The sequence below is a fragment of the Dermacentor albipictus genome, chromosome 3, assembly GCF_038994185.2.
Source record: "Dermacentor albipictus isolate Rhodes 1998 colony chromosome 3, USDA_Dalb.pri_finalv2, whole genome shotgun sequence".
In the NCBI taxonomy this organism is placed as follows: domain Eukaryota; kingdom Metazoa; phylum Arthropoda; class Arachnida; order Ixodida; family Ixodidae; genus Dermacentor; species Dermacentor albipictus.
In genome coordinates, this window is record NC_091823.1 from 44,958,162 (window position 1) to 44,981,547 (window position 23,386).

Below are 23,386 nucleotides of genomic sequence, written 5' to 3' on the forward strand. Positions count from 1 at the left end.
GCTGTGCCGCTAGACTTGTAGCTATGGGGAGCCAAAGGCGTTGCCATGGCGTTCGGGTTAGCTTCCCGCGATTTGGCGCCAGCTCTTCTAGCACCTGCGGTTTGCCATCCCTGCTCTTGAGTGACTTCCTCCGGAAGAATATTTTCTCCCTGTACTTGGTATTCCATGATGGTAGCGGACGAGTGGCACTGAGCCACCCCGGAGGCCAAGGCGTGGTCTCCGAAGTGCTCGTCAGACGCCGCCGACGGCGTCTGACCAGAATTTTTTTGGAGAAATTTTAACCATATGCACACCCAGTGCCGTCACTTGGCTTCCCGGCACCCTAGACAGCTGCTCAACTTGCCCCTCTTCTTTGTATTGCTACTCCCTAATATTTTTTTAACGCACATATTTTAGAATGAAGATAAAATAACTTTAAAAGGCAACACTCCAATTCTCAGCTGCAATTAAGCATTTGTATTGTTACGTAGGAAGACGCAGACGAAAAGCTATGTACAAGTGTATTTACAAGGAAATACGCCGCACTTGGCCAAGAGGCAACAGCCCGCACTAGCCTCGAATCGTCGTCGTCGTCTTCACACTACTCGCCGCTTCGTAATCGCAAATACCTTTCCGTAGTAGTATACCCCCTGGACCAAAGCGCCGTCCCGGAGCGACTAACGGCCGGACTCGGAAGCAGTGTAGTAGGCCTTGCGCCTACTGACGTGCACGACATCACTAGATGCCAGAGTAGAGGACGAGGTTGAACTCACAGGAGCAATTTCGTACGTCACAGGCGTCACCTGGCGCAGCACACGGTAGGGCCCTGTGTAGCGCGAAATGAGCTTTTCTGAAAGTCTGACGTGCCGATAGGGAGACCACAGCCCTATCGTCAGCCCTATCGTTGGTTGGTCGGTCGGTCGGTTGGTTGGTTTAGGTCGCCAATATTTTAATAAAAAGTGGCAAACATCGAAAAGTTTCAGAAAACGAAACAATGAAGTTTACAACTCTGTAAAACAGCATGAAAATTTATATCACAATTCTGTAAATTGCATATAATAGTACATCTACAGTGGACAAAAATAGACATATCGAATTTGTCCGCTTTGAATACTGTAATGGGTGCCGCTTACAGAACCGCGATATCTGTTCTTGATGCAGAGCTATTAATTTGTAAACTTCGGGCTTATATTTTTTTCGAATTTTTCAAAACATTTTAAACAAAGTTCTCGCAACCATGTTCAACACAGTGCATGAGCGCATTAAAGAACACTTATCCTCACACCTGCGTGTCACTTTTGTAAATGAGAGATGCCTGTGTGCTACGCGCAGGCCTTGCAGATAATGAACAGAACCATAATTGCGCAGGATGGATGGGCTCACTTTCATATCACTCGCCTTCGCAAATTAGAATTTTTTTTTAAATTATGGAGTTTGACGTGCCGAAACCACTTTCTGATTATGAGGCACGCCGTAGTGGAGGACCCTGGAAATTTGGACCACCTGGGGTTCTTTAAAGTGCACGTAAATCTAAGTACACGGGTGTTTTCTCATTTCGCCCCCATCGAAATGCGGCCGCCATGGCCGGGATTCGATCCCGCGACCACGTGTTCAGCAGCCCAACACCATAGCCACTGAGCAACCACGGCGGGTGCAAATTAGAAACGCGAAGATACAATGGAATATACAAATGGCAAGATACAGCTTGATAAAGGGCAAAAAAGTGCCACTGGAAACAAAGTTCACTGAACGTAGGCACAAAACCTCGCAACAAGATATCTAAACGTACGTATAAGTCTCCAATAAATCTAGGTATCCAACAAAAAGTGAAGGTATATAATGCGTCAAACAAGGCAAATAAACATGTTGCGCAATCACAATCACGCGCGGATCTTTAGTTTTGCTTGTGTTTTTCTTTTCCGTTCACGCCATTTTCCTCCTGAGCACGGCTGGCTCGGCGCTTTAGCTCGGCGTAGCGAACGTTGTACGCTGTGTTTCCTGCTATATGTGCTAGCGCTATGCCGGGCTGTTGCGCATATAACTGCTGCAAGAAGCCTGAAGATGGTTATGCCGTTTTTATGATACCACAAGGAAAGCGTGACGGCTTGCGCAGGAAGCAGTGGCTGCATGAGATTGGCCGAAAGAACTTTGTTCCCACAAAGAACAGCGTTGTTTGCGAGCTGAGGCGTCTTTCTTATAGCTCGCAGCAAAGCATCCCGTAATGCTGCATTTTTTTTTTCATTCTTCTGGCTTGCTCACCAGCGTTTTCGTTGCGGTTGTCCTCAGTATGCTTAATATTCTGGGGCGGCTCGATCACCTCGCACGCCGCTAACTGTTGTTATTCAGTCGGAAGTGCAGCATTAAGATTCTGCTTCGTGCCCTGAAAAACAATTAGGGTAGATTAAGGTGGATTAGGGATCATGGAGCTGGATTAGGTCTGTAAGAGGTGGATTAGGGTGGATTAATGTAAATTGGGACTATTAGGCAGGAATAAGTTGGATTAATGTGCATGAATAAGGATTAAGGTGGATGATGCGCGATCATGATGTTATCGCCCTTGGACTTTATGCGGAACATGAGGGCGACGGCAACGGCAGGAACGCGCCTAGAGTGTCCATATAATTGCTATCGCAATAATATAATAAGAGTATCCGGCAGCTCAAGCGTCCCATGGCCCATTACTTTCCGCAAAAGAAGAAGCAACAAAATCGAACTTTCACCATGCGACAATTCGCTGTGCCGTTGTCCATCAGGACCATTATCAAATGCAGCAAGATGAGTGTAGATACCGCGGCCACCGCGAGATGCCCCGGCGAGCCGGTTCGCCATCAAAACGTCCTTGAAACTTAGTGCTCGGATGGGGCTGCTTGCGTTATGTGACTGCCGGTGCATGAGCGTTGCCGCGAAATCCAGCCAGAGTTCGCAATTTTTGCGATGAAATGGCCTTTCGAGCGTGAAAAAGACGTTCTAGACAAACTCCAGAATGATTTCCGGCGCCGGGCTTGCTTTGGTCAAGGTGTATGGACAGCACGAAAAAATTTCGGGGGGGGGGGGGGCTGAAGGCCATCAGGCCCCCCAAACTGTCTCCCCCCCCCCCCCCGGCTACGCCCCTGGGTGCCAGGTGTTCACGCTATAATAACTCTTCGCTTTCTTGATGAACATCGAAAATGAAACTGAAAGAAAAAGTGCAGCTGGGGCAGTGCCAGCCGACGTACTAAGCCAATATAAAGCCACGAGCCAAAGCCACCAGTAGCCACCGGTAACCGGCGTCTGTCATTTAGAAGAATCGAATTGCTACGGTGGGCTTTACCATCTGACGTTTATCCCATTCTTTGCGCTCACTTGTTTAACAATCTACTGCCTTACCAGCACTACGCCATGGCTAGTGAAACTAAATGGGTTCCTTTGGAGAGTAATCCCGAGGTAAGAATGGAATACTTTCTTTCTTAACCTATACGCTGCCTTGCTACAATGCGTATGTCTGAGCGTTCCGCGTTTTTCATTTCAGCTGATTACAAAGGTACGAAGACGGGAGTGCCCGGTCCTGGGTGCAGGATGAGTAATGGGAACACTCGGAGCTTTCATACACTTTGGCTAATTATGACGTAAAAGTTGTTAAAAGTTACACCCCCTTAGCCTGCTGAGGCCTTGCTAGCTTGAATCGATTTGCTCGTTCTTGAGTGGTTACCTCGCTGCGTCTCTCATCGATTTGCAGTGACGCGCAGGTCTTTGCTTTTGCTTCTCTCGCAGTTTGCTCACAAGTTAGGACTGCCGGCGAACTGGTCGTTCGTCGATATGATGGGATTCGACAATGAGCTTCTGGCCATGGTGCCGCAACCAGTGGCCGCCTTGTTGTTTCTCTTTCCGATCACTGACAAGGTGAGTGTCACCATAGGGCAGTGGTAACCATAGTTACTGCGTTAGTGAAATATTGATCGTAAGTATACATGTGCTTTAAGCCATAGAATTCGCCTTGTCAGATATTTATTGCATGTCAGATGCAAGCAATATGGGGTAGGATTCCTAATCCATAAGGACATAGCGGGCAACATTGACGAATTCTACAGCATTAATGAGAGGGTTGCAGTAGTCGTAACCAAAGTTAATAAGAGGTCTAGACTAAAGCTAGGTCAAGCTTATGCTCCAAGATCCAGCCACGATGATGATGATGAAGAAGATCAGTTTTATGAAGATGTTGAATTAGCGATGAGAAAAGTGCAAGCTCAGTATACTGTTGTGATGGGCGACTTCAATGCAAAAGTGGGGAAAAGCAGGATGGTGAACAAGCGATTGGCAACTACGGCGTCGATTCCAGAAATGCTAGAAAAGAGATGTTGGTAGAATTCGCTAAAAGGAATGAGCTGAGAATAACGAACACCATATTCAGGAAACGTAGCAACAGAAAGTGGACCTGGAAAAGCCCTAATGGTGAAACAAGAAATTAAATTGACTTCATACTTTCTGCTGATCCCAGCATAGTGCAGGATGTAGAAGTGATGGGTAGGGTAAAGTGCAATCATCATAGGCTAGTGAGGGCTAGGATTCACCTCAGTTTGAACCGAGAAAGAGTAAAATTGGTCAAGATGAAACAGATCAACTTAGAGGTAGTAAGGGTAAAAGCAGACAAATTAGGCTGGTGCTTGCAAAAATAAGCTCCAGCTTCCAGAGTGCTTATTTTGTTATAGTGCAAGCTTGACACGAACAACAGAAGGCACATATGACACACATGCCTTCTGTTGTCCGTGTCAAGCTTGCGCTATAACAAAATAAGATATGCCGTACCAACAAGCCCCTATTGCTATCTTCATTGATTCCAGTGTGCATTAAGCGTCCTCTAGTCAGAAGGACTTGCAGCGTTCATGAGCATTCACTTGCTCCCCTTTTTGCCAAAACTAACAGTTTTAAATACAGTTTTTTCCCTAGAACAGTGCAAGATTGGAATTCGTTACCAGCATCTGTATTTTTCTCACAAAATTTTTCTGATGCATTACATCGTCTACTTAGCTGCTATTATGTATGTTTCGTATCCGTGTGCTGTTAATATTGTATAATTTTATTCTTTTGGTTTATTCTTTTGGTATGCGTATGCTGCTAATATTGTATCATTTCATTCTTTTGATATCCGTGTGCTGCTAATATTGTATAAATTTTACAATCTTGGTTATGTAACAATGCAAATTCATTCCTGCTTGGGCCAAGCAATGGCCTGCAGTATTCTGAAATAAATAAATAAATAAATAAATAAATAAATAAATAAATATGCATCCTTAGAACAGAGAGATGATGATGACATAGGGGTATTGAATGAGACCATAACGTAGATAACCGCCGGAGAGACCGTAGATAATCGTCGGATCATTAGGGTGACAGAGCGTACCAAGAGAAGGGAAGCGCAGTAGAGGACGGCAGAAGACTTAGGAAATTTGTGGGTCGTAGTTGGAATCGGTTGTTGTAGGACAGGGGTAATTGGAGATCGCAGGAAGAGGCCTTCGTCCTGCAGTGGACACAAATTAGGCTGATGACGCTGTTGATGATGCTGCTGATGATGAGTCGCATGTTATCTGCCACATTGATTACCTTGTGCATCTGGTAACAGCAGTACTTGGGAGTTTATCAGTGAATCTGTCGCGTTCCTGAGTCATAAAAAGAACATGCTGATCTTAGAGTACTAGATAGTCTGCTGGATGTTGTGACATTGTGCAGTGAAGTGCCAGACTAATGGCTGAAAAAATACGTTGTAGGATTGTGGTCTTATACCACTGCCTCTTTGCTTTCTGTGTTGCCTGTCCTCTCCATTGACTGTTCAAAATATTTTTGTGCAGGTTGTTTTGTGTGAAATGAAAAGTGGAATATATTTATTTTGAGCCTTACCTTTTGTGCAGTACACCAACTTTGTTGAAGAGAAGAGCCAGCAGATTGCCAGTGCTGGCCAAGTGGTCAGTGACAATGTTTACTTCATGAAGCAGACAATCAAAAATGCTTGCGGTGCCATGGCTTTGCTGCATGCACTGACCAACAGCTCAAATCAGGTTCAGATTGCATGTGAGTACCACTGCATTCATTACTTTCCATTTTTAAACCTGTTATGACAGGTACATCCTCAATACATGCCCACCAACTCAATTTAATTTTCTACAAAGTTTATGAATTTGGGCTCATTTTATGGGTTTACGAATGTTGTGTCAGCATTTATGAAAAAGGATTTCTTAAAAACCCCATCATTGTGGTGTTCATGGAACTTTGCCTCTTTTAAAGTTCTCAGGTTAGCAGTATTTAAATAAAGTGCCAACAGTATATCACGGTGTATTGATTTATTGAACAATACTGCCAATATCATGTGGGATATCACAGCAGGAAGAATGCATGCTCAAGTACAGCATATAAAGTCAGACACAAAAAAACAAATCTTGGTTACAGGATGCAGTGCATCATGAGTAACATAACTGTATACAGGGAATCTCTGGAACCTGACTGCTTCATTACATCACTTCATTGCGCTTAATACGGCACAGTAACCATTTAATACTGACATTATATTTTAGGCTCTTCGTCTCTTGCATTAAATGAAAGTCATAGAGCTCTAAAACCTTGAAAATATAGTGACCAGTCTGAGAGTGTTGTAAATAATTTACTACACCATAGAACCCCATTGATACGTTCCTGTCAACATAGGTGCAGCATAGGAGGCGGAATGGTGGGAGGGATATTGTGACTGATTTGATGATTGTGATTGGCTGAAATAGCCATCTAATTCGGTGGTCTGGTCTCCTTTGAAGACGATGGTATTAAATGCGGAGACCTTTGGTGCAATGAGAGTGTGCTGACGTGTCCTGATGTGAACTCGGATGTTTAATGCCCTTCTACATGAAGTGGGCTCCCGTATCTGGAGCCAGTGTAAATAATTTAAAATAAACCCTTTTTCCTTCATTCCTACTACGAGACGTACTCATAAATTGGTGGATTCCTGGCCCAAACGCCACCTTGAGCCGCAACAGCCTGTCCAACACGTGAGCAATTGAAACAAATCGGCCAGTCGTCCGGTGGTCTTTAGTCGGCCGGGTTACGACGGCAAGTTGGAACTGCTGAAAACGGGGAAGTAGTGTTTGGGTGGTGCCGATCTGGCTCACAGTGGCAGCATGAATGGGTCAGAGAGATGGGAGGCCTCAATTTGCTATCTCTTGTCTGACAACGGCCCGTATAAACTATACAAAACATGCGTTGTCTGGGCCATGCTGATGAGGGAACGGCGGGAGACATGGCTTCGAGCTTGCAACAAATTAACCGCGTCAAATTTTCTTGTCCGGACAGGGGAGGTCCACGTGGCTGTTCTTCATACAAAGACGTCGAATCTGTATTTGGTAGCGGGTTGAACTGCTGCATAATGCGGTGGCTCTTTATCAGTTTGAAATTGTGGCACTCTTTGATGACCACACCCACCGAGTCATACCTAGTTCTTGCAGATAAGCAGGTTGAATGCATCATCTGCTATGACCTTCAGGATGTGGCCAATCTTGTCGCTCTCATTCATGCCTTTGTCAGCTTTATGGCAGAGCGCAAGGACATCTTGAACATACGCCATGTAAGATTCTGTTGAAGTTTGAGCACGGTTTGATAGGTCCTTCTTCTCTACCAGCTGACAGCCAAAGGGCTTTCCAAAGATGTCTAGAAGCTTCTGCTTGCAGATGTCCCAACTCGCCATGTTGTGTTCGTGTGTCTTGTACCATGCTAACGCTGTGTCTCGAAGGTAGAAAATCACATTTGCTAGCATTAGCGTTGTGTCCCACCGATTATGTTCACTTACACGCTCATACCAAGAAATCCAGTCTTCAACGTCCATACCATCAATGCCATTGAAGGTTCCTGGGTCTCGTGGCTGGGACAACATGGCGGAGGTCAGAGTCCGCAGCACCGCAGGTGGGCGGTCAGTCATTGTGGTGCTTTGGCTGTCAATCATTATGTCAGGGCTCAGGCGGTGGCCGCTGCAGAGCTCCGTGTTGGTACCCCGCATGTCCACCAAAATGTTCTGAGGCGGAGACAAGCACGAATGTTGTTTATGCAACGCGAATGCTGAAGGCACCAGCTGACACTAGAACATTGCGGCCAAAGCGTCCCAGCAACAACACTTCTTCATCATCATCTCTTGTCTGCATGTCCTCTTCTCCATCGCAACAATATTACGACTCATTTTGCTTCATAATACATTTAAGTTATGTTTGTGCTCTTTCTGCACTAATCCACACATGACTGGCAATATATGTAAAACAATCAAATGAAAAATAATATATATAATATAATGAATAATAATAAATAAACTAAAAATATTTTCTTATTTGTGGTGCATAATCTTCTTGTGCCTTTCTTATTTTCTTTTTAGCTGACTCTGTGATCAAGAAATTCGTGAGTGCTACTTTGGCCATGAACCCTGATCAAAGGGGATCCCACTTGGAGCAATGTAAGGTAGGCAGTCATTTCATTGAATGGAGTAGTATTTCCACGACAGCACAGGAGCCCTGCAAAATTTCCTTGCATTGTGGCTTTTCGTGAACAAGTCTTTTTGCTAGTTTGAGAACCAGCAGGTGTCCAATGTATGTAGCAAATGAGCAAGGCCAGCCTTGCAGTGCAAAGTGCAGCTTGCTTTTTCAGTTTACGAAATTCGGGGCATTTCTTTCAGACATTTCCCTGAGATTTACGATAAGGGAAATTAGCATGCTGCTAATTGAAGCATGCTGCCTTTTCCTTCTGTTACAAAATTGGATGCACATTATATTTGGGTGCATGTTAGATTTGGGCATACTACATCGCTTTCTACCATGAATGTTTCAAAAATGGGTGCATGTTAGCTTAAGAGGTGCATTAGCAGTGTTGCCAATTTTTTAATGAGCATGTTACTAGAGTAAGGCAAAGAAGATTAATTTCCACTAAACATTGTTGCTAGGTCACTAAAATTGCCACTAACGCTCTACTGTGAGCTTCAAATAGCATGGCATCTTGGAACACTAAAATATAAGGTACCGTGGCCTAATGCATCCATTGAAACATTTCCACATTTGTCTGGTGTCTGTGTAGTTGATGTATAAACTTAACTCACCAGCAGTATGTAAAGGTCTTTTGCTTCACTAATGTATTTACAAAACAACAGAACACGTGTACCTTCATTTTCTTTTCTTCAAAGCACTGGGTCTACAATATGCTTGCGAATTTTCCAGTTCCTGCCACTCACAAAACTAAACTTTGCTACACCCGCTTGGTCGCATGTTGTTAACATGGTGATGGCAATTACGTTAACATTACACAAGTCAAATACTATGCTGCCACCCCTTATCCACCTGATAAGACTGCAGTACTGATTTGTCTGAAAGCCATGAGAAACAGAAGCGGTGCACCCAGATTTGTGAGCCAAGCCTCTCCAATATGTTACGCCTTTCTACAGTCGATCTATCCTGTTACTAAACTGCTGAGTTCTAAATTGCACCATAAAATTTATTGTGACATGCTTTTGTAAATTGACTGCTGCACTTGTTAAAGTCCACCAGTTGAACGTATTTAGTGAAAATGCAGAACTTGCAGTGTCAAGAACCATTCTGATCAGCTTTATAAAGACAAAAAAAAAAGCCATTTTGTGAGCACAATGTGAACCTGGGAAGACTGTCGTGCCAGCAAAGCACAAGCATGATTTGACATGATTTGGTATGTGAATACCACACATGCTTCATTGTGGTTGCAGAGTCCAAGAGTCATACAGTTCATTTTGGCCACTTAGAGCTTTTAAATATTAAAGTGCATTCAAGAACTCCATTGTCAAAGGCACTTTGGTAACTTCGAAGTCGTTTAACTGTCACCTAGTATTCTGTCATTTTGCTAAAAAGCTCATTGGTCGTAAAAAAAAATGTGGTTCTTAATGGCGAAGAAAATTGCTTAATCTAGTGACAAAGTCACTAAAATGGCAACATTGTGTGTTAGGATGAGGTAAACACTGCTAAATGAAGCAGTGATGTGATTGCGTGTTTTTACTGCATCTTTTGAGTGACACCCACTGGATAATTATATTTTTTTTTTAGGTGCGATTGCCAGAAGTGGACTGTGTTGTGCACCTTCATTTTGTGTGTATAGCAAATGGAAAATCTATGCAGAATTGATCACCATGTGCTTATTGATAAACCTTAGATTAATGATAGTAATTCCCTTCTGAAAGTGCTGTTGCATTGGAAACGCAGCTTACTGTTGTTGAAAATGACCTGTTGCTCAGTGGCTATGGTGTTGGGCTGCTGAGCACGAGGTCGCGGGATCGAATCCCAGCCACGGCGGCCGCATTTCGGTTGGGGCGAAATGCGAAAACACCCGTGTACTTAGATTTAGGCACACGTTAAAGATCCCCAGGTGGTCAAAATTTCCGGAGTCCTCCACTAAGGCGTGCCTCATAATCAGAAAGTGGTTTTGGCATGTAAAACCCAATAATTTTTTTTTGTTGAAAATGACCTATCGCATGTTTATAGGCGGTTCAGATGCCTTCATGGGGCTGGCCGCATTCACGTCTGGTACCTTTCTGTTTGTTTATACCTTGTTCTGCTTTATTAAGGAACTGTACAGTTTCAATAATCCAGCCTTTTAGTTTTTTGTCACATAAAAATAACCAAAGGTATTGATATATTAACTGCTTATTTTTACCAATGCCATCCTAGCATCAATGTTTTCTTTATTTCGGCAATTTAATCTCTACTGGATGTACCTACTCAAACTGTGTGCTGAATGTGTCGGTACATTAACTGCTAGTATACATTCGTGTTCTCGCTGCAACTCCAAGCTGTTGGTTATCTGCTTGCTTGGCTGTGCACTGATTATCTCAAAGACCTTTGTGAACTCTATGATGTGTGGTGGACTACTTGTGTAACCAAAAGGTTCTTTAAATATGCACATTGCCTTTTAGGACATTGCTGAACTGCATGCTGAGTGTGCTACGGGAGGACAAACTCAGGTTAGTGAAGGCCACTTTCTTGTGTCTAGGGTTGATACAGTTTGGGGGAAGCATTAAAATGGAAGCGCACAACGAAAGCCGTAGAAGAATTTGTTGTTTCAAAGTGAAGTTGAAGCTGATAATGTTAGTGTTGAAAAATTCTGAAGCGAATAGCTTGAATGATTGTGGGTTTTGCATAACACCTTAATGCCACAGCCAGAGGTGGTCAAATCTATAATGTAGGGTGAAGTGTGAAGTAAGTGTCCTTATTAGGCTCCAGTCTCACCCGATCCATGCTTGCCTGTTAACATTCACATTACTCATGGGCATCTGCTAAAGGTGTGATAGTTGTAATCTTCAGCACTTCTGTTTCAGTTTTTTGAATGAAATTGGACAGAATTCATTACACTGCAAGAATTAGCCACATGAACTTTTTCATGTCTAGAACCGGTTCTATGCTACTTCGATAACAGGCTTCAAATCTTGCACTAGTATCAACTGTCCGACATGTTTGGGTTAATCATGCTAAATTCCATAATTGCCTGTCTAATTACTACCTCAAATTTTTCGTATGTATGCCTCTGTGGTAAAAGTGATCTTGTTGAAATAGCTTACTATTGCATCTCCTTTAGCTTTCAGAAATTTCATGTGCATTTTCTGGAATACTTTATACCATGCAGCCATACCATGCAGCTCATCCTCGTGTGAAGAAATTTCATTCTAAGTTATTTATTTCCAGGCACCAAGTGCTGATGCAGATTTGGACCTGCATTTCATTTGCTTGGCAAATGTTGATGGCCATATCTATGACTTGGGTGAGCAGTCACATTGTTATGTTCAGTGTTTCTATGCTGGCCGATTGTGTGGTGTGGAAAAAGTGCAGTATTGACAGTCTTGTGGGGGCCAACAGTGCATTTCATTTTACACCATGCATTGAGCCACCGCAAGTGGAATCCCTCCGCTGACTATTAGCTATATCATGTCGGATATGCCAGTTCTCGTCAGATCACAGAAACTCATTCTCAAGGAGCCAGGATGCAAAAACGCTCGTGCACTGTGCTTTATGTGTTTGAAGAGACACTTGAGAGAAAAATGATTAGCGATTTATTGGCAGATTACTGTTCTCTGATGCCAAGAAGCCATCATTGTCAGGAAAAAAACTTGCCAAGTAAAAAAAATGGCTGTGGCTTCGCTAAGGTTAAGCCCAGGATGCGAAGCATACTAGCCTTTATTTTAACGTGACAGCGTTAAGGAGCTCGTGTCGCAGAAAAGCCGGTATCGTCGGCGTCGGCTCAGGCGTGCGGTGCTTGCTCAGGCGCACATTTCGTTGTCGCGCCGAACGCTGCGTTGCTCGACGCTCACCGCGTCCGATGCGGGGCGCGTAGTCGTTGCGCCGTAGCAAAGCCACCTAGAAACAGTCTCTGTAGCACGCCGCAACCTTCGCTTCTCATTCCAACGAGCAGCTCTGTCTCCAGGAGGCATCTCACCTCGTGAGTGTCTAGCAGAGGCAAGCGCAGCTGCTTATATACCGCCGCGACACCGTGAGCGACGACGCGAGTTGGAGCCCCGTTTCTCCTCTGTCGTGACGTCACGGTGTCACGTGGTATTGAAGGCGACACCGCCGCGCCTGAGGAGCTGGGTTGAGCTCTAGTAATATGCTTCGCATAAAAGACGCAAAAGAAAAATGCTTTTGAAGTTGCTACACCAGCTCACCCTGACGTCATGGATTTTCTATGGCATTTGTTTAAGCCTAGTTGATTTCTTATAGAGAGGGGACTACATTTCCTTTTAAAATGGCCAAAGGCTGAATTTGGCAAGCTTAAAAAAACTTCTGCTGAGCCATGCCGACTCAAATACAAAAAAAAAAAAGAAGCCTTGACATTAATGGTATAACGCTTATGTATCGGCACTGGGGTTTTGTTGCGAAGTTTAAAAAATGAGATTTTAACGCTTGTTTTCTCTCTTAAGGGGAGACGCTAGCCAAAGACGTTTTTAGAAAATATACGTAACCTAGAGCAATGAAACTACAGCTGTTTGCATAGCTTTCTTGTGCCATTTTCAAACATGTAATCAGTTCTATAGGGAGTTGCATAGTTTTCGTTCTGTATCGTGACAATGTGTAAAATGTAGGGCTTCTTGCCCACGCTTTTTCCATTACTAAACTTCCATAATTAGGCCCCACTGATGGCTCACATTCCTCCACATCAACCGTAGAGTGCTGAAAGCTAACTAAAAAGTGCATATAAGATATGTTAATAAAAGGGAAAAATGAGAACCTGGGAAGGCTTAAAATCTTCAGACCATAGTAAGTGTTACATACTTGAAATTTGCCTTAAATATGTGTGATATTGAAGTTTAAAGGCGATAACGGCACTCCACATCTTAAAGAAAATATGGGCAAAATGTCATCCATATCTGAGCATTGTGAGTACCAGAAAGAAGATGGCCAAGCTCAAAAAGATGCTAGGAATTGCATTTTGAGACAAATGCATTTCACAGTTTCACAGAACATCGTCGAGAAGTTTAGAAAAAGGACACGTGGGGCTCCGTGCCGTAAAAAGATGGCTTCCAAGAAAAAGGCTGACACCTCCTCTGCGGGTCCCGAAGATAGTGTGGCTGTTTCAGCGTACCGTGTCAAGTGGTCTACATCTGTGACGATCTATCGTTTACCGCCAATGGTTAAAGGTAGCGGTCCATAGAGGTCGATACCAACGACTGTGAAAGGAGCTTCAGGACACGGGACAGGTTGGAGCAGTCCAGCAGGAGGTGAGGTCAGTCGTTTGCGGTGTTGGCAGAGCGAACAGGAAGCCACGTATTTCGCTACGCTGGTTGCGAGTCCAGGCCAAGAGAAGCAGCTGCGAATTCGCTCGTAGGTTTAATGGAAACCAAAGTGACCGGCAGTGGGATCGTTGTTGGAGGTCTCCAATATCTGGGCCCTAAGTAATTGGGGAACGACAGGAACCCAACGGTGTCCTTCGGGATGAAACACGCATCGGTATAATATAGAATTTTTTATCTTGAAATTCTTCAACTGCCGACGGAGCCGAGCGTTAGGTGTGCGAGATGATCCGTGAATACATTCCATAACGGAGTGGCAGTAGGAGTCATTACGTTGGCTAGAGGCAAACGTATGAGAATGGCTGGATGGGAGCCGGTCGAGAGCAGCGAGCGAAGGGAATGCAGGCGGCGTGCCCTGCGGTTTGCTCACGAAAAGTGGTAAGCAAGCAGCGTATGAAGACGGTGGTAGGGGACAACGAGAGAGAGCATCGGCATCCTGGTGTTTCTTTCCAGACTTGTAGGTGACGTCGAAGTCGTATTCTTGTAAACGAAGTATCCAACGGCCGAGACGTCCCGTTACATTCTTTAGCGTTGCCAACCAGCACAAGGCGTAGTGGTCACTAACGACTGTAAAGTGGCTGCCGTGCAGATAAGGCTGAAATTTTTGGACGGACCAAACAACGGCGAGACACTCTTGCTCGGTAATTGTATAGTTTTTTCGTCTGCAGCTGTTAGCGTGCGACTTGCGTATGCAACCACACGTTCTTCAGAATTTTGCTGACGTTGCAGAAGAACAACGCCGATACTGTGTCCGCTGGCGTCAGTATGTAGAAGAGTGGGTGCGGTGTTGTCGAAATGACAAAGCACAGGTTCAGATGTGGGCACGCTTGAGGGTGTCAAAAGCAGTTTGGCATTCGTCCGACCATATGTGGGGAGCTCCAGAAGGAAGGAGTTGATGGAGCGGCGCCGCAATGGTGGCAAAGTTACGTATGAAGCGCCGGAAATACGAAGCTAGCCCAAGGAAGCTACACAAGTCTTTGGCGCGTTGAGGCCTGGGGAAGCGGAGGACAGCGGTAATCTTGTCGGGGTCGGGTCGAAGGCCCTCCTTGCTGACAAGGTGTCCGAGCACTTTAATGGTTTTGCTGGCGAAGTAGCACTTTTTTTTGTATTCAGCTTAAGGCCAGCAGCTGAGAGGCATGTTAGGACTTCGTCGAGGCGCTGCTAGTGCTGATGGAAGGTCAACGAAAATATGATGATGTCGTCAAGGTAGCATAAGCAAGTCTTCCACTTTAGGCCCGGTAGTACGGTGTCAATCATCCGCTCAAATGTGGCGGGAGCATTACACAGGCCGAACGGCATTACATTAAATTCATAAAGTCCATCGGGTGTGGCAAAGGCTGTTTTCTCCTTGTCTGCTCCGTGCATGGGTATCTGCCAGTATCCAGAGCATAGATCAAGGCTGGAGAAATACTCTGCGCCTTGTAATAAATCTAGCGCATCATTGATTCGGGCCAGTGGATATACATCTTTGCGGGTTATTTTATTCAAGGCACGGTAGTCTACGCAAAATCGCACTGAGCAGTCTTTCTTGCGCACCAAAACGACAGGATGACCAATGGCTTCAGGATGGGCGGATTATGCTGCGTTTCAGCATGTCTGCAACGTGGGTATCGATGGTCTGGCGTTCAGCGGAAGAAACGCGATATGGCCGCTGGCGCACGATGGAAGTTCCATCTGTGTGTATGCAATGAACCGTCGCATGTCTGTCCCGGAAGAGGAGAGTGTACGTCGAAGGAGTCTTAATGCTTGGGTAACAATGCGAGTTAACTCCCCCGTCTGCTGTGGCGTTAAATCGGAGCTGATGGGATGGTACTAGCGAGAACAGAAGCAGGCACCGGATCCATAGCTGTGGGTGGTTGTGAAACAGCAGTAGTCGAGGTAAGCACCTAGACAGGCTGTGTGTCCAAGACACACATGAGAGCGGTGCCTTTAGAAAGCAGAACTGGCTCAATGGTTGTGTTGAGTACAGCCAAAGTGGCCGTGCCATTGGTAAAGCGAACAAGGCTGGGTGCCAGAGCAATCCCTTTGGATAAGCAACGGGCTGACGGTACAGTCGCCGGCCGTTTATTCGGACCTCACTGGGACTGCGAAAATGTCCGAATAAACAGGTGTCCGAAAAAGCAGATTAAGAAAAAAAAAAAATGAGATCCTTTATTTCCACGCACTTATTCGGGCTCGGCAGTAGGCTTGGAAGAAATCGTGAATGCGCCGTTGCACGCTGTTCCGTTTACGCACAATCAGATAAGCCTGAATCTCAGAGAGGGTCGTACGGTCACTATTGGCGGCTGAAAGCACAGTCACTACTTGTACACGCTCCGCATGCGACGGCAGCATAGCACATGGTGCGTCATCTTCCGACTCGAGTCATCGTCCGGCGGTGCAGCAGAAACCTGACGAATGATCTTGCCGTCGTCGAGTTCTGCGCATGTCAGTACAGCAGTGTCAGCACCTATGAAACTGTCAAATGAGACGGTGTCCGGAATCACAATGCAACCACTGCGCAGGTCTCGGCAGAACATTTTCCGCGTCAGTAGGGAGCACATCGGAAGGCGACAAATCTTAGGCCTCCCAGCACCCGCTTGCCGGCATTCCCCAGCGCAGTCTGCGCGGGCACTGTCGGCGCCATTAGACCTTTGACGCAATGTTTCCGTATGCCGCGTTGGATCACCGAAACCTCGACACAGCACACAAAGCAAACACCGTTGTGCCAACACCAGTCACGCAAACGAAAAAAGCTGCCTGCTCGCAGCGTCTTGCGCGAAGAAACAAATTGGCTGCTGGATTGTCTTGACATAGCTTACTAAGCTGAAACCGAAACTGCTGCAGAGCCGCTCTATCTAACCAGGCAGAAACGATGATGATGAGCGGGGATTTCCAGTAGCGCCACTTCGTGGGGCTGCAAGGAAGCTCCGTTCAAAACAAAAATGGCGTTCAGCAAGTCGAACCATGCACCAGTCAGAGTCGGTGCATGGTGCTCTCGACCGAGTTGGCTAAAGGAGTGTCTGAAAAATCGGACGATAGTTTGCAAGGTGTCCGAACTTTCGGCAGTTGTTATACATTATGGGCTATGGGGAGAATAGTGGTGCCGCGAAGCTGACCGAATAATTGGGTATGTCCGAATTTTCGGAGTCCGGAAAATGGGTCGGCGACTGTACAAAACGTCACCATCGGTGATGTCAGAGTTAACTACAAGGAGTTGTTCGCGACCAGGGGGCACCATACAATCGTCAGCAGATCGTAAGCGAAGGCGTGGTTCGTGCACATCGTCGGAATGGTCCGTCTCTGTCAAGTTAACGAGGTGTTGACGGCACGAGATGAAAGCAGACGCTGGAGATAGAAAGTCCCGCCCTAGCATAAGCATGTGAGCACAGGAAGTCAACACTGCGAACTGGATATGGTGGCGTATCCTGTCGATCGAAACTCTAACGTTGCATTGCGCTGATGGCCGAATCACAACATTATTTGCACCACGAAGAAGAGCTCCACTGTAAGGTGTAGTTCCTTGGTTCTGGTTTCGCCTGGTGGTAGTTCTCCTCCTCCCTTTCTTTAAAAAATAAATTACATTTGGCATACGCCCTCATCATTTATTTTACTATTGGTTTAAGCCTGTTATACACAGTGGCACAGGCTGGAGCACCTTTCTTTTATATTTCTCTTTGAGCTCCCAAATAATACATATAAGGTGTAGTAACTTTGCGTAGAAGAGAGCACAAGCCAGTGTGAATAATAGAAATAGAATAATAGAAATGGCAGGCGGACGGGGTAGTAGAGTCACCAGATGGTTGGGGCCAGTAGCAGGAGCAGGAGACGCTGTCCGAACGAACGTTGGTTGCATAGCCGCAACCTGAGCATACGAGGTGGATGGCGAAGGAGGGCCACAGCTCGCAGCGCAAGTCATAGAGGACAGCTCCTCTTTGTCGCGCAGGCCAGGAACCAAAGGCGGAGAACGGGAGGACTCAGCAGGCCGCACGCTTGGAGCTCTTCGCGTATGAGAGCCCGAATCAGCAGATGCAGATCAGTATCCGAGGAAGGAGGCGCGCAACAGGTTGTAAATGGATGGCCTGCAGTGCGTCCAGGTGTTGGCAAGTCGCGATCACATCGTTTACGGTATTTGGATTCTTGATCGCCAGTGCGTTGAACGCGACGTGGGCAATGTCCATTAGGATGTGACGGACACGATCAGATTCTGTCATTGTGGCATCAACACGGTGACAAAGGGTGAGGACGTCCCCGATATAAGAGGTGTATGTTTCCCCGTGAAGTTGCATGCGTCCATCAAGCTTTTTCTTGGCGACCTCAGAGCGAACGTTGGGAGTGCCAAAAATCTTCCGAAGCTGGTGTTTGAATGCAGCGCAATCAGGCAAGGTGCTCTCGTGTTTGAGAAACCAAGTCCTGGCAATGTCAATGAGGTAGAATGCGACGTTGCGAAGCTTGTGCATGTCATCCCACTGGTTAGACTCACTCATGCGGTCATAATTGTCCAGCCAGTCATCAGCGTCGTCACTAAAAAGGCCAGAAAACATGGTGGCATCGCGCTGCTGCGTGCTGACAGTCCATGAAGGAACGGCCGGTGGGGCAGAGACGGTGACGCCGGAGGCTCCTAGAGGATCTTCTTGGGGCATGCTGGCGGAAAACCGAAACAAGCGGCGGCCTGAACGAAGCTCCAGGGAAACTCTAAGGCATAGAGGACCAAGGGATTGAAAGCAGCCTCCACCACTTGCGAGACAGCTGTTAAGCCTCAACGGTTTATTTCGCAGCTCGCGCGCTGAAGAAGATGACGCTGGCCAGGATGATGAATATATACAGATGAAGGAGATGAAGGGGTAATATAATGCTCGCAATATTTATAGCCTGGTTGCAAACAATCGTTCTTAGAATTCAGTTGCTGGTTTATGACTGTCTCTTCAAAAATGTTAAGTGACTGGTTGCCAAAAAAAAAAAAAGATCGGAAGTTGTGGAAATAGAAAAGAAAAAGCTGCTGAAGGATTTTTGTGATGTTAGCACATGTAAAAGGGTCCATTGCAAGGAAAAACGAATTGGTTGTAAAACTGCTACATGACTAGACTGCCAAATACTTCAAATGACGGACTACAAGCAAAAATCACGGGTTGTCCTCCAGGGGCGCGATCGGAGATGGTTATTCGGCACGTTCGTTCGGTTACCGGCGCGCGCGATTGGCCTACTCCGCGCCGACGTCGCCAGCCATGGGGCGCAGCCACGTTTCTGGTGACGTCAAAATGACGACACGCTCCTGTCAATCATCCTCCCACCAAGCATTTCGTCTGCTAGGCGCCGAACCCGACGGGCGCTGGGAAGTTTGGAGCGATCATACGACTTCTCATGGCACGTCTGGTGGATTGGATTAGATCCCACCGGTGGCTGCAGCATGGCACGTTTGGATCCAATCAATAGTTTAATTCAAGAAAATGGCGCTTCCGTTGGGAACTTAGGTTGTTGCGCGGGCGTTTCTAGAGGAAGGAGGAGAGTGGGTGGCGGTGCGAAACACGTTTGAAGAGATGGCAGAAAGTGAATTCCGGCGTCGTTTTTGTTTCTCAAAACAAATAATTCGTTGGTTGTACAGAGAAATCGACCCCATCACTGGTGCCAGCGAGCCACTGGAATGTTGTCGCTGCCTCTTGAAAATTGCGCCACTCTTCCGGTTGTTTTTTTTCTTTTTTTCTTCTCGCTGTGCGCGACACCACCTAGGGACGATGCAAAGAAACTAATAGTTATAAATTGCAGTAGTCACACATACTACTATTTGAAAACGTGTTTGGGCTTGAGAAGAAAAAATACATTTTTTTAGTTAAAGATTTCATTCATTTGGAAGACGAGAAACATTTTGTTTTGTAGTATACTGTCTGTCTCCAGTCCAGTGTAAATAGCCTGTAAATAGCCTCTTCCGTCTGTGTCTTCCTACACGTAACAATATTAATTGCCATGCTAGCAGAACATTTAGGATCCAGTCGAGGAGCTCTGCTACACATTCGAAACCAGCCCAATCAGTGTTTAGGTTTAACATACTTCTGCTAATAAAGAGACACTAAAGAAAAAGATGATTTCTGCTGTCTTAGTAAAATAACTTTCTACAATGCAAAAAAAAAAAAAAGACTTACCGTGAGAAGACACTTGGTAAGCATGAAAAGACACAAAAGTGAAAAATGGGCGGCGATTCTACCTTAAGTTCCTGCATCAGCTCACCATGACGTCAAGGATTTTGACGCTGTCTGCTCGAGCTTAGTGAAATATTTATTGGTAAAAATGAACTACAGTGCATTCTAAGAGAGCTAAAGGCTGAACTCAGGAAGTTTTAGAAGTTCTACTGAACCATAATAGCCAAAATGCAAAAAAAATACTTTGCATCCTGTGACATCACACTGACGTACCGGCCCTGAGGTTTCAGTCAGAAATTAAAAAATGAAACTGACTGTCATTTTCGTTTTTAATAGTCACCCTATTACCGTGAAAACAATAAACAACAAAAGTGGAGTTCTTCAGGCACTCTTCATTAATCTGAACTGGTTCAGTGTTTCTCTTTAATGTCTCTTTAAAGGGGTACAGAATCACCTCTCGGGCTTGGTGAAAGAACACAGTCTGCATATAGCATATGCTGCAGTGAAAATATCAGCCAAATTTTGCAGTCGTGTGCGATGTGTAGAGCTCACAAGTGGAGCATGAAGTCACCTTTCTGTCAGATGCTTTCTTTTTCACAGAAGCCTCCTCCTCACTCTTTTTGCAACGCTTTATTTCATAATGAAGTCTAGGGTTTGACGAAAACTCGTCTGGCGAGGAAATAACATGGCTGAATAAACGTACACTCGCCAACTGAAAAAAATTACAAAACACGGATTGACGTTTCGGCGCCCAATACGGGTGCCTTGTTCACAATGAGCGAATGCATGGTACAAGGCACCCGTATTGGGCGCCCGTATTGCGCCGAAACGCCGTATTGCGCCGATACAAGGCACCCGTATTGGGCGCCGAAACGTCAATCCGTGTTTTGTAATTTATTTCATAATATAGCAGATTACCGTGTGCGGCTACTATTGGCCAATAGCTAAGAAAGGTGTTTAGATCAGTGCACTTCTTCCTACTGTTGCTGTGTACATGTATTGATGCAGTTTCAAAAACAGGTTGAAGTAAAAAAATCTGCTTTCAAATTTCAATAATACGCACTTCCGGAAGAAGCCGACTATTGTCCGCTGACACTCTGCCATGGCTGTCCACATAGGAATGAAACTTTAGCCACCCTGCTTATTGGTGTCATAGCCATTGGGTCTCGCTAATTTAAACTAGTTTTAAACACTCAAACCTCGAACCACATGAAGCTTAATGTCAAACCATGTGCACGCTTGCCATTGTGAGCTCGCTCATGGCTGCTCCTGGTTGGAGGCCTTGGCAGACATTGCTTCGTTTTGCGTTATTGATAGTGCTTCAAAATAAGCAAGTTGGATGTGGCTACTATCCATCTGTCAAGCTGGTGCAGAAAGCTGGTCCACACCACATAGCATGACCAGACTGGAGCACACACTCCGGTTGGGTGAGGTTAGGTTAAGTTAGGTTAGGTGAGGTGTGGTGTGCACACTCAAGCCCAGTCGTGCACAAAGCAAAAACAGCGCATATGCACTAGAGTTGCATGTAGCTGCGGTCTGCCACGTAGCCTAGATAGCGCGGCCGCCACAAGGTGCCATTGCATGTTTACTGGGCGAGCACACTGTGGCTCACTGTGGCTCAAGTGCATTTGACTACGTTTGGAACGTCGTAGGCACCAAAATTGGAAGTAGTGGCATCTACGTGAATATCCAAAAGCAAATTTGAACTGCATGCCATGGTGGCATTCGGTAGCTAGAGCATTGTAAGTGCGTCCCACTCTGATGTAGCCTTCGCAGTGCACGGTATTGAAGAAGGAATGGGCGCACAGTGAACGGGATCATATGTGACCTTTGATTGCTACTAACACTACTTCTGAGTGCATTGATGTACTTTTTGCAGCAAGGCATTTCTGTAATAGTAAATTTTAACTTCAAATACATTTCTCGACTTCGATAAATAGTGGTTCAGGGTCCCTTCAAGCATGCTTCAGCTATTTACACAGAGGACAGAGAATTTCAGCATAAGTTAGACAGGAAGTCTGCATACAAGGCCAGGTTTCAGATGGACAGAGCTGTGCAGGTTGTGGATTTTGCTACATGAAGCCAAGGAAAATATAGGGGAAATGAACTGCTCTTTTAATTGAAATGCAGAAATAACAAAGAAAATGGAAATGAAAGTGACAAAAAATAAACTTTCGACCATTGAAGCTGAACCAACATCTGCATTATGCATGCAACACCTTACAACTTGAGCTATGGTGTATGTGTATTGGAGCTAGCTCTGAGGGTGTTAGCCAGTGCAACTCATTGCCCTGGTGGTAGGTGCGGAACACCCCCTACACGGATGCAGGGGTGGGACTCCTGCGCCATTTGCGTGGTTTTGATACAAACGGCAATTCCTGCGCCAAAGTGCCAAACAAAATTGACCGAAATTGCGCCACGCTGCGCCAGAATGGCTTCGGCGTGTGTGCTCGGGCAGTGGCTGCAAACAGCGAGCGGGTTCGGTCTCTGAAAAAGAGTGCAGCTGTTCGCACACCGCCCGATGGCGCCTCCTGCACGGTTTCTCGTAATTGTCGCGCTTATAAAACTGGACTTTTACACGCTTCTGGCAAGTTACCAGCGCCCGCACGGTCACTCACGGCTGTCGTCGCTGCTGTCGGAATGGCCAGGTCGGCTGTATTTAGCGGCGCAGCACATCATAGCTGAGGTGCAAAACAACAAAAAGTATACTGAGGGCGCTGTGAGCGAACTAGAACCTTTGCAACTGTTTTCACTCACGTCCAGTGCTTCATTATCTTGTTAACCCTGTGGCCTCTGGTTTTGCTCTTGTATCGTTGGCATGAATAGAAACGCGTACTGTAACAAATGCCTTTTGTGTGTCATTACAGTCAGTGACCGATTTTTTGGACATGCTCGATAATTCGGACGCCTTTGTGGAACAGCCACCCCATAGAGTCAATGTATAAGAACGTCTGGAATTTCGGATGCAAAACTTTTCGCCCTCTGATCTACTCGACTTTGTCGCCGTGACTGTAGGTCTGAAACACCATTAATCGAAGCCACTGCCATTTTTATTATATCAGCCTCAAACCGGCGCTCTTGCACACCGATTCGCTGGTAGCCACCACCACAGGAAGGCTAGGCCTAACTGCTTCAGACGTTTTCTTTCCCTAGAAATAAATGATTAAATAAGGCTGTGATTTCTTTCTAATTTTGATAGAGATGGGTTTCCTTTTTTTTTTTTTTCGAGTGTAGGCTCTAACGCTGTCACATTAAAACATCAAGGCACCCTAGTGACGGCCCTAGCTTTATTTTGACGAGGATGCACACCATGCGTATGCACGAAACAACAGACTCGGCAGTCGATAGCGTTCTTACGTATCAGATGGTGCTAGGGGTGGCATATTTGGCCCCCAATGCGGACTTACTCGTGCAGGTGTGGGTTAGCGGCAAATACAATGCCTCAGTACCTTTTGGTACTGAGTGTGGTGACCACTTCGTCCAATCAAGTTTCAACTGTAGTTTT

General features: G+C 45.7%; 1 protein-coding gene across 1 annotated transcript in view; it reads left to right on the plus strand.

The window, feature by feature from the left end:
- Positions 1-3,204: 3,204 nt before the first annotated feature.
- Positions 3,205-23,386, plus strand: part of Uch (Ubiquitin carboxyl-terminal hydrolase) — a 91,710-nt gene continuing 71,528 nt past the window's right edge. The window contains exons 1-7 of the mRNA XM_065427000.2: positions 3,205-3,402; positions 3,488-3,499; positions 3,730-3,858; positions 5,862-6,021; positions 8,354-8,436; positions 10,904-10,951; positions 11,670-11,745. Of these exons, the coding sequence (XP_065283072.1) occupies positions 3,358-3,402; positions 3,488-3,499; positions 3,730-3,858; positions 5,862-6,021; positions 8,354-8,436; positions 10,904-10,951; positions 11,670-11,745 (553 nt within the window). The 5' untranslated portion in view covers positions 3,205-3,357. The remainder of the gene's footprint in view (positions 3,403-3,487; positions 3,500-3,729; positions 3,859-5,861; positions 6,022-8,353; positions 8,437-10,903; positions 10,952-11,669; positions 11,746-23,386) is intronic.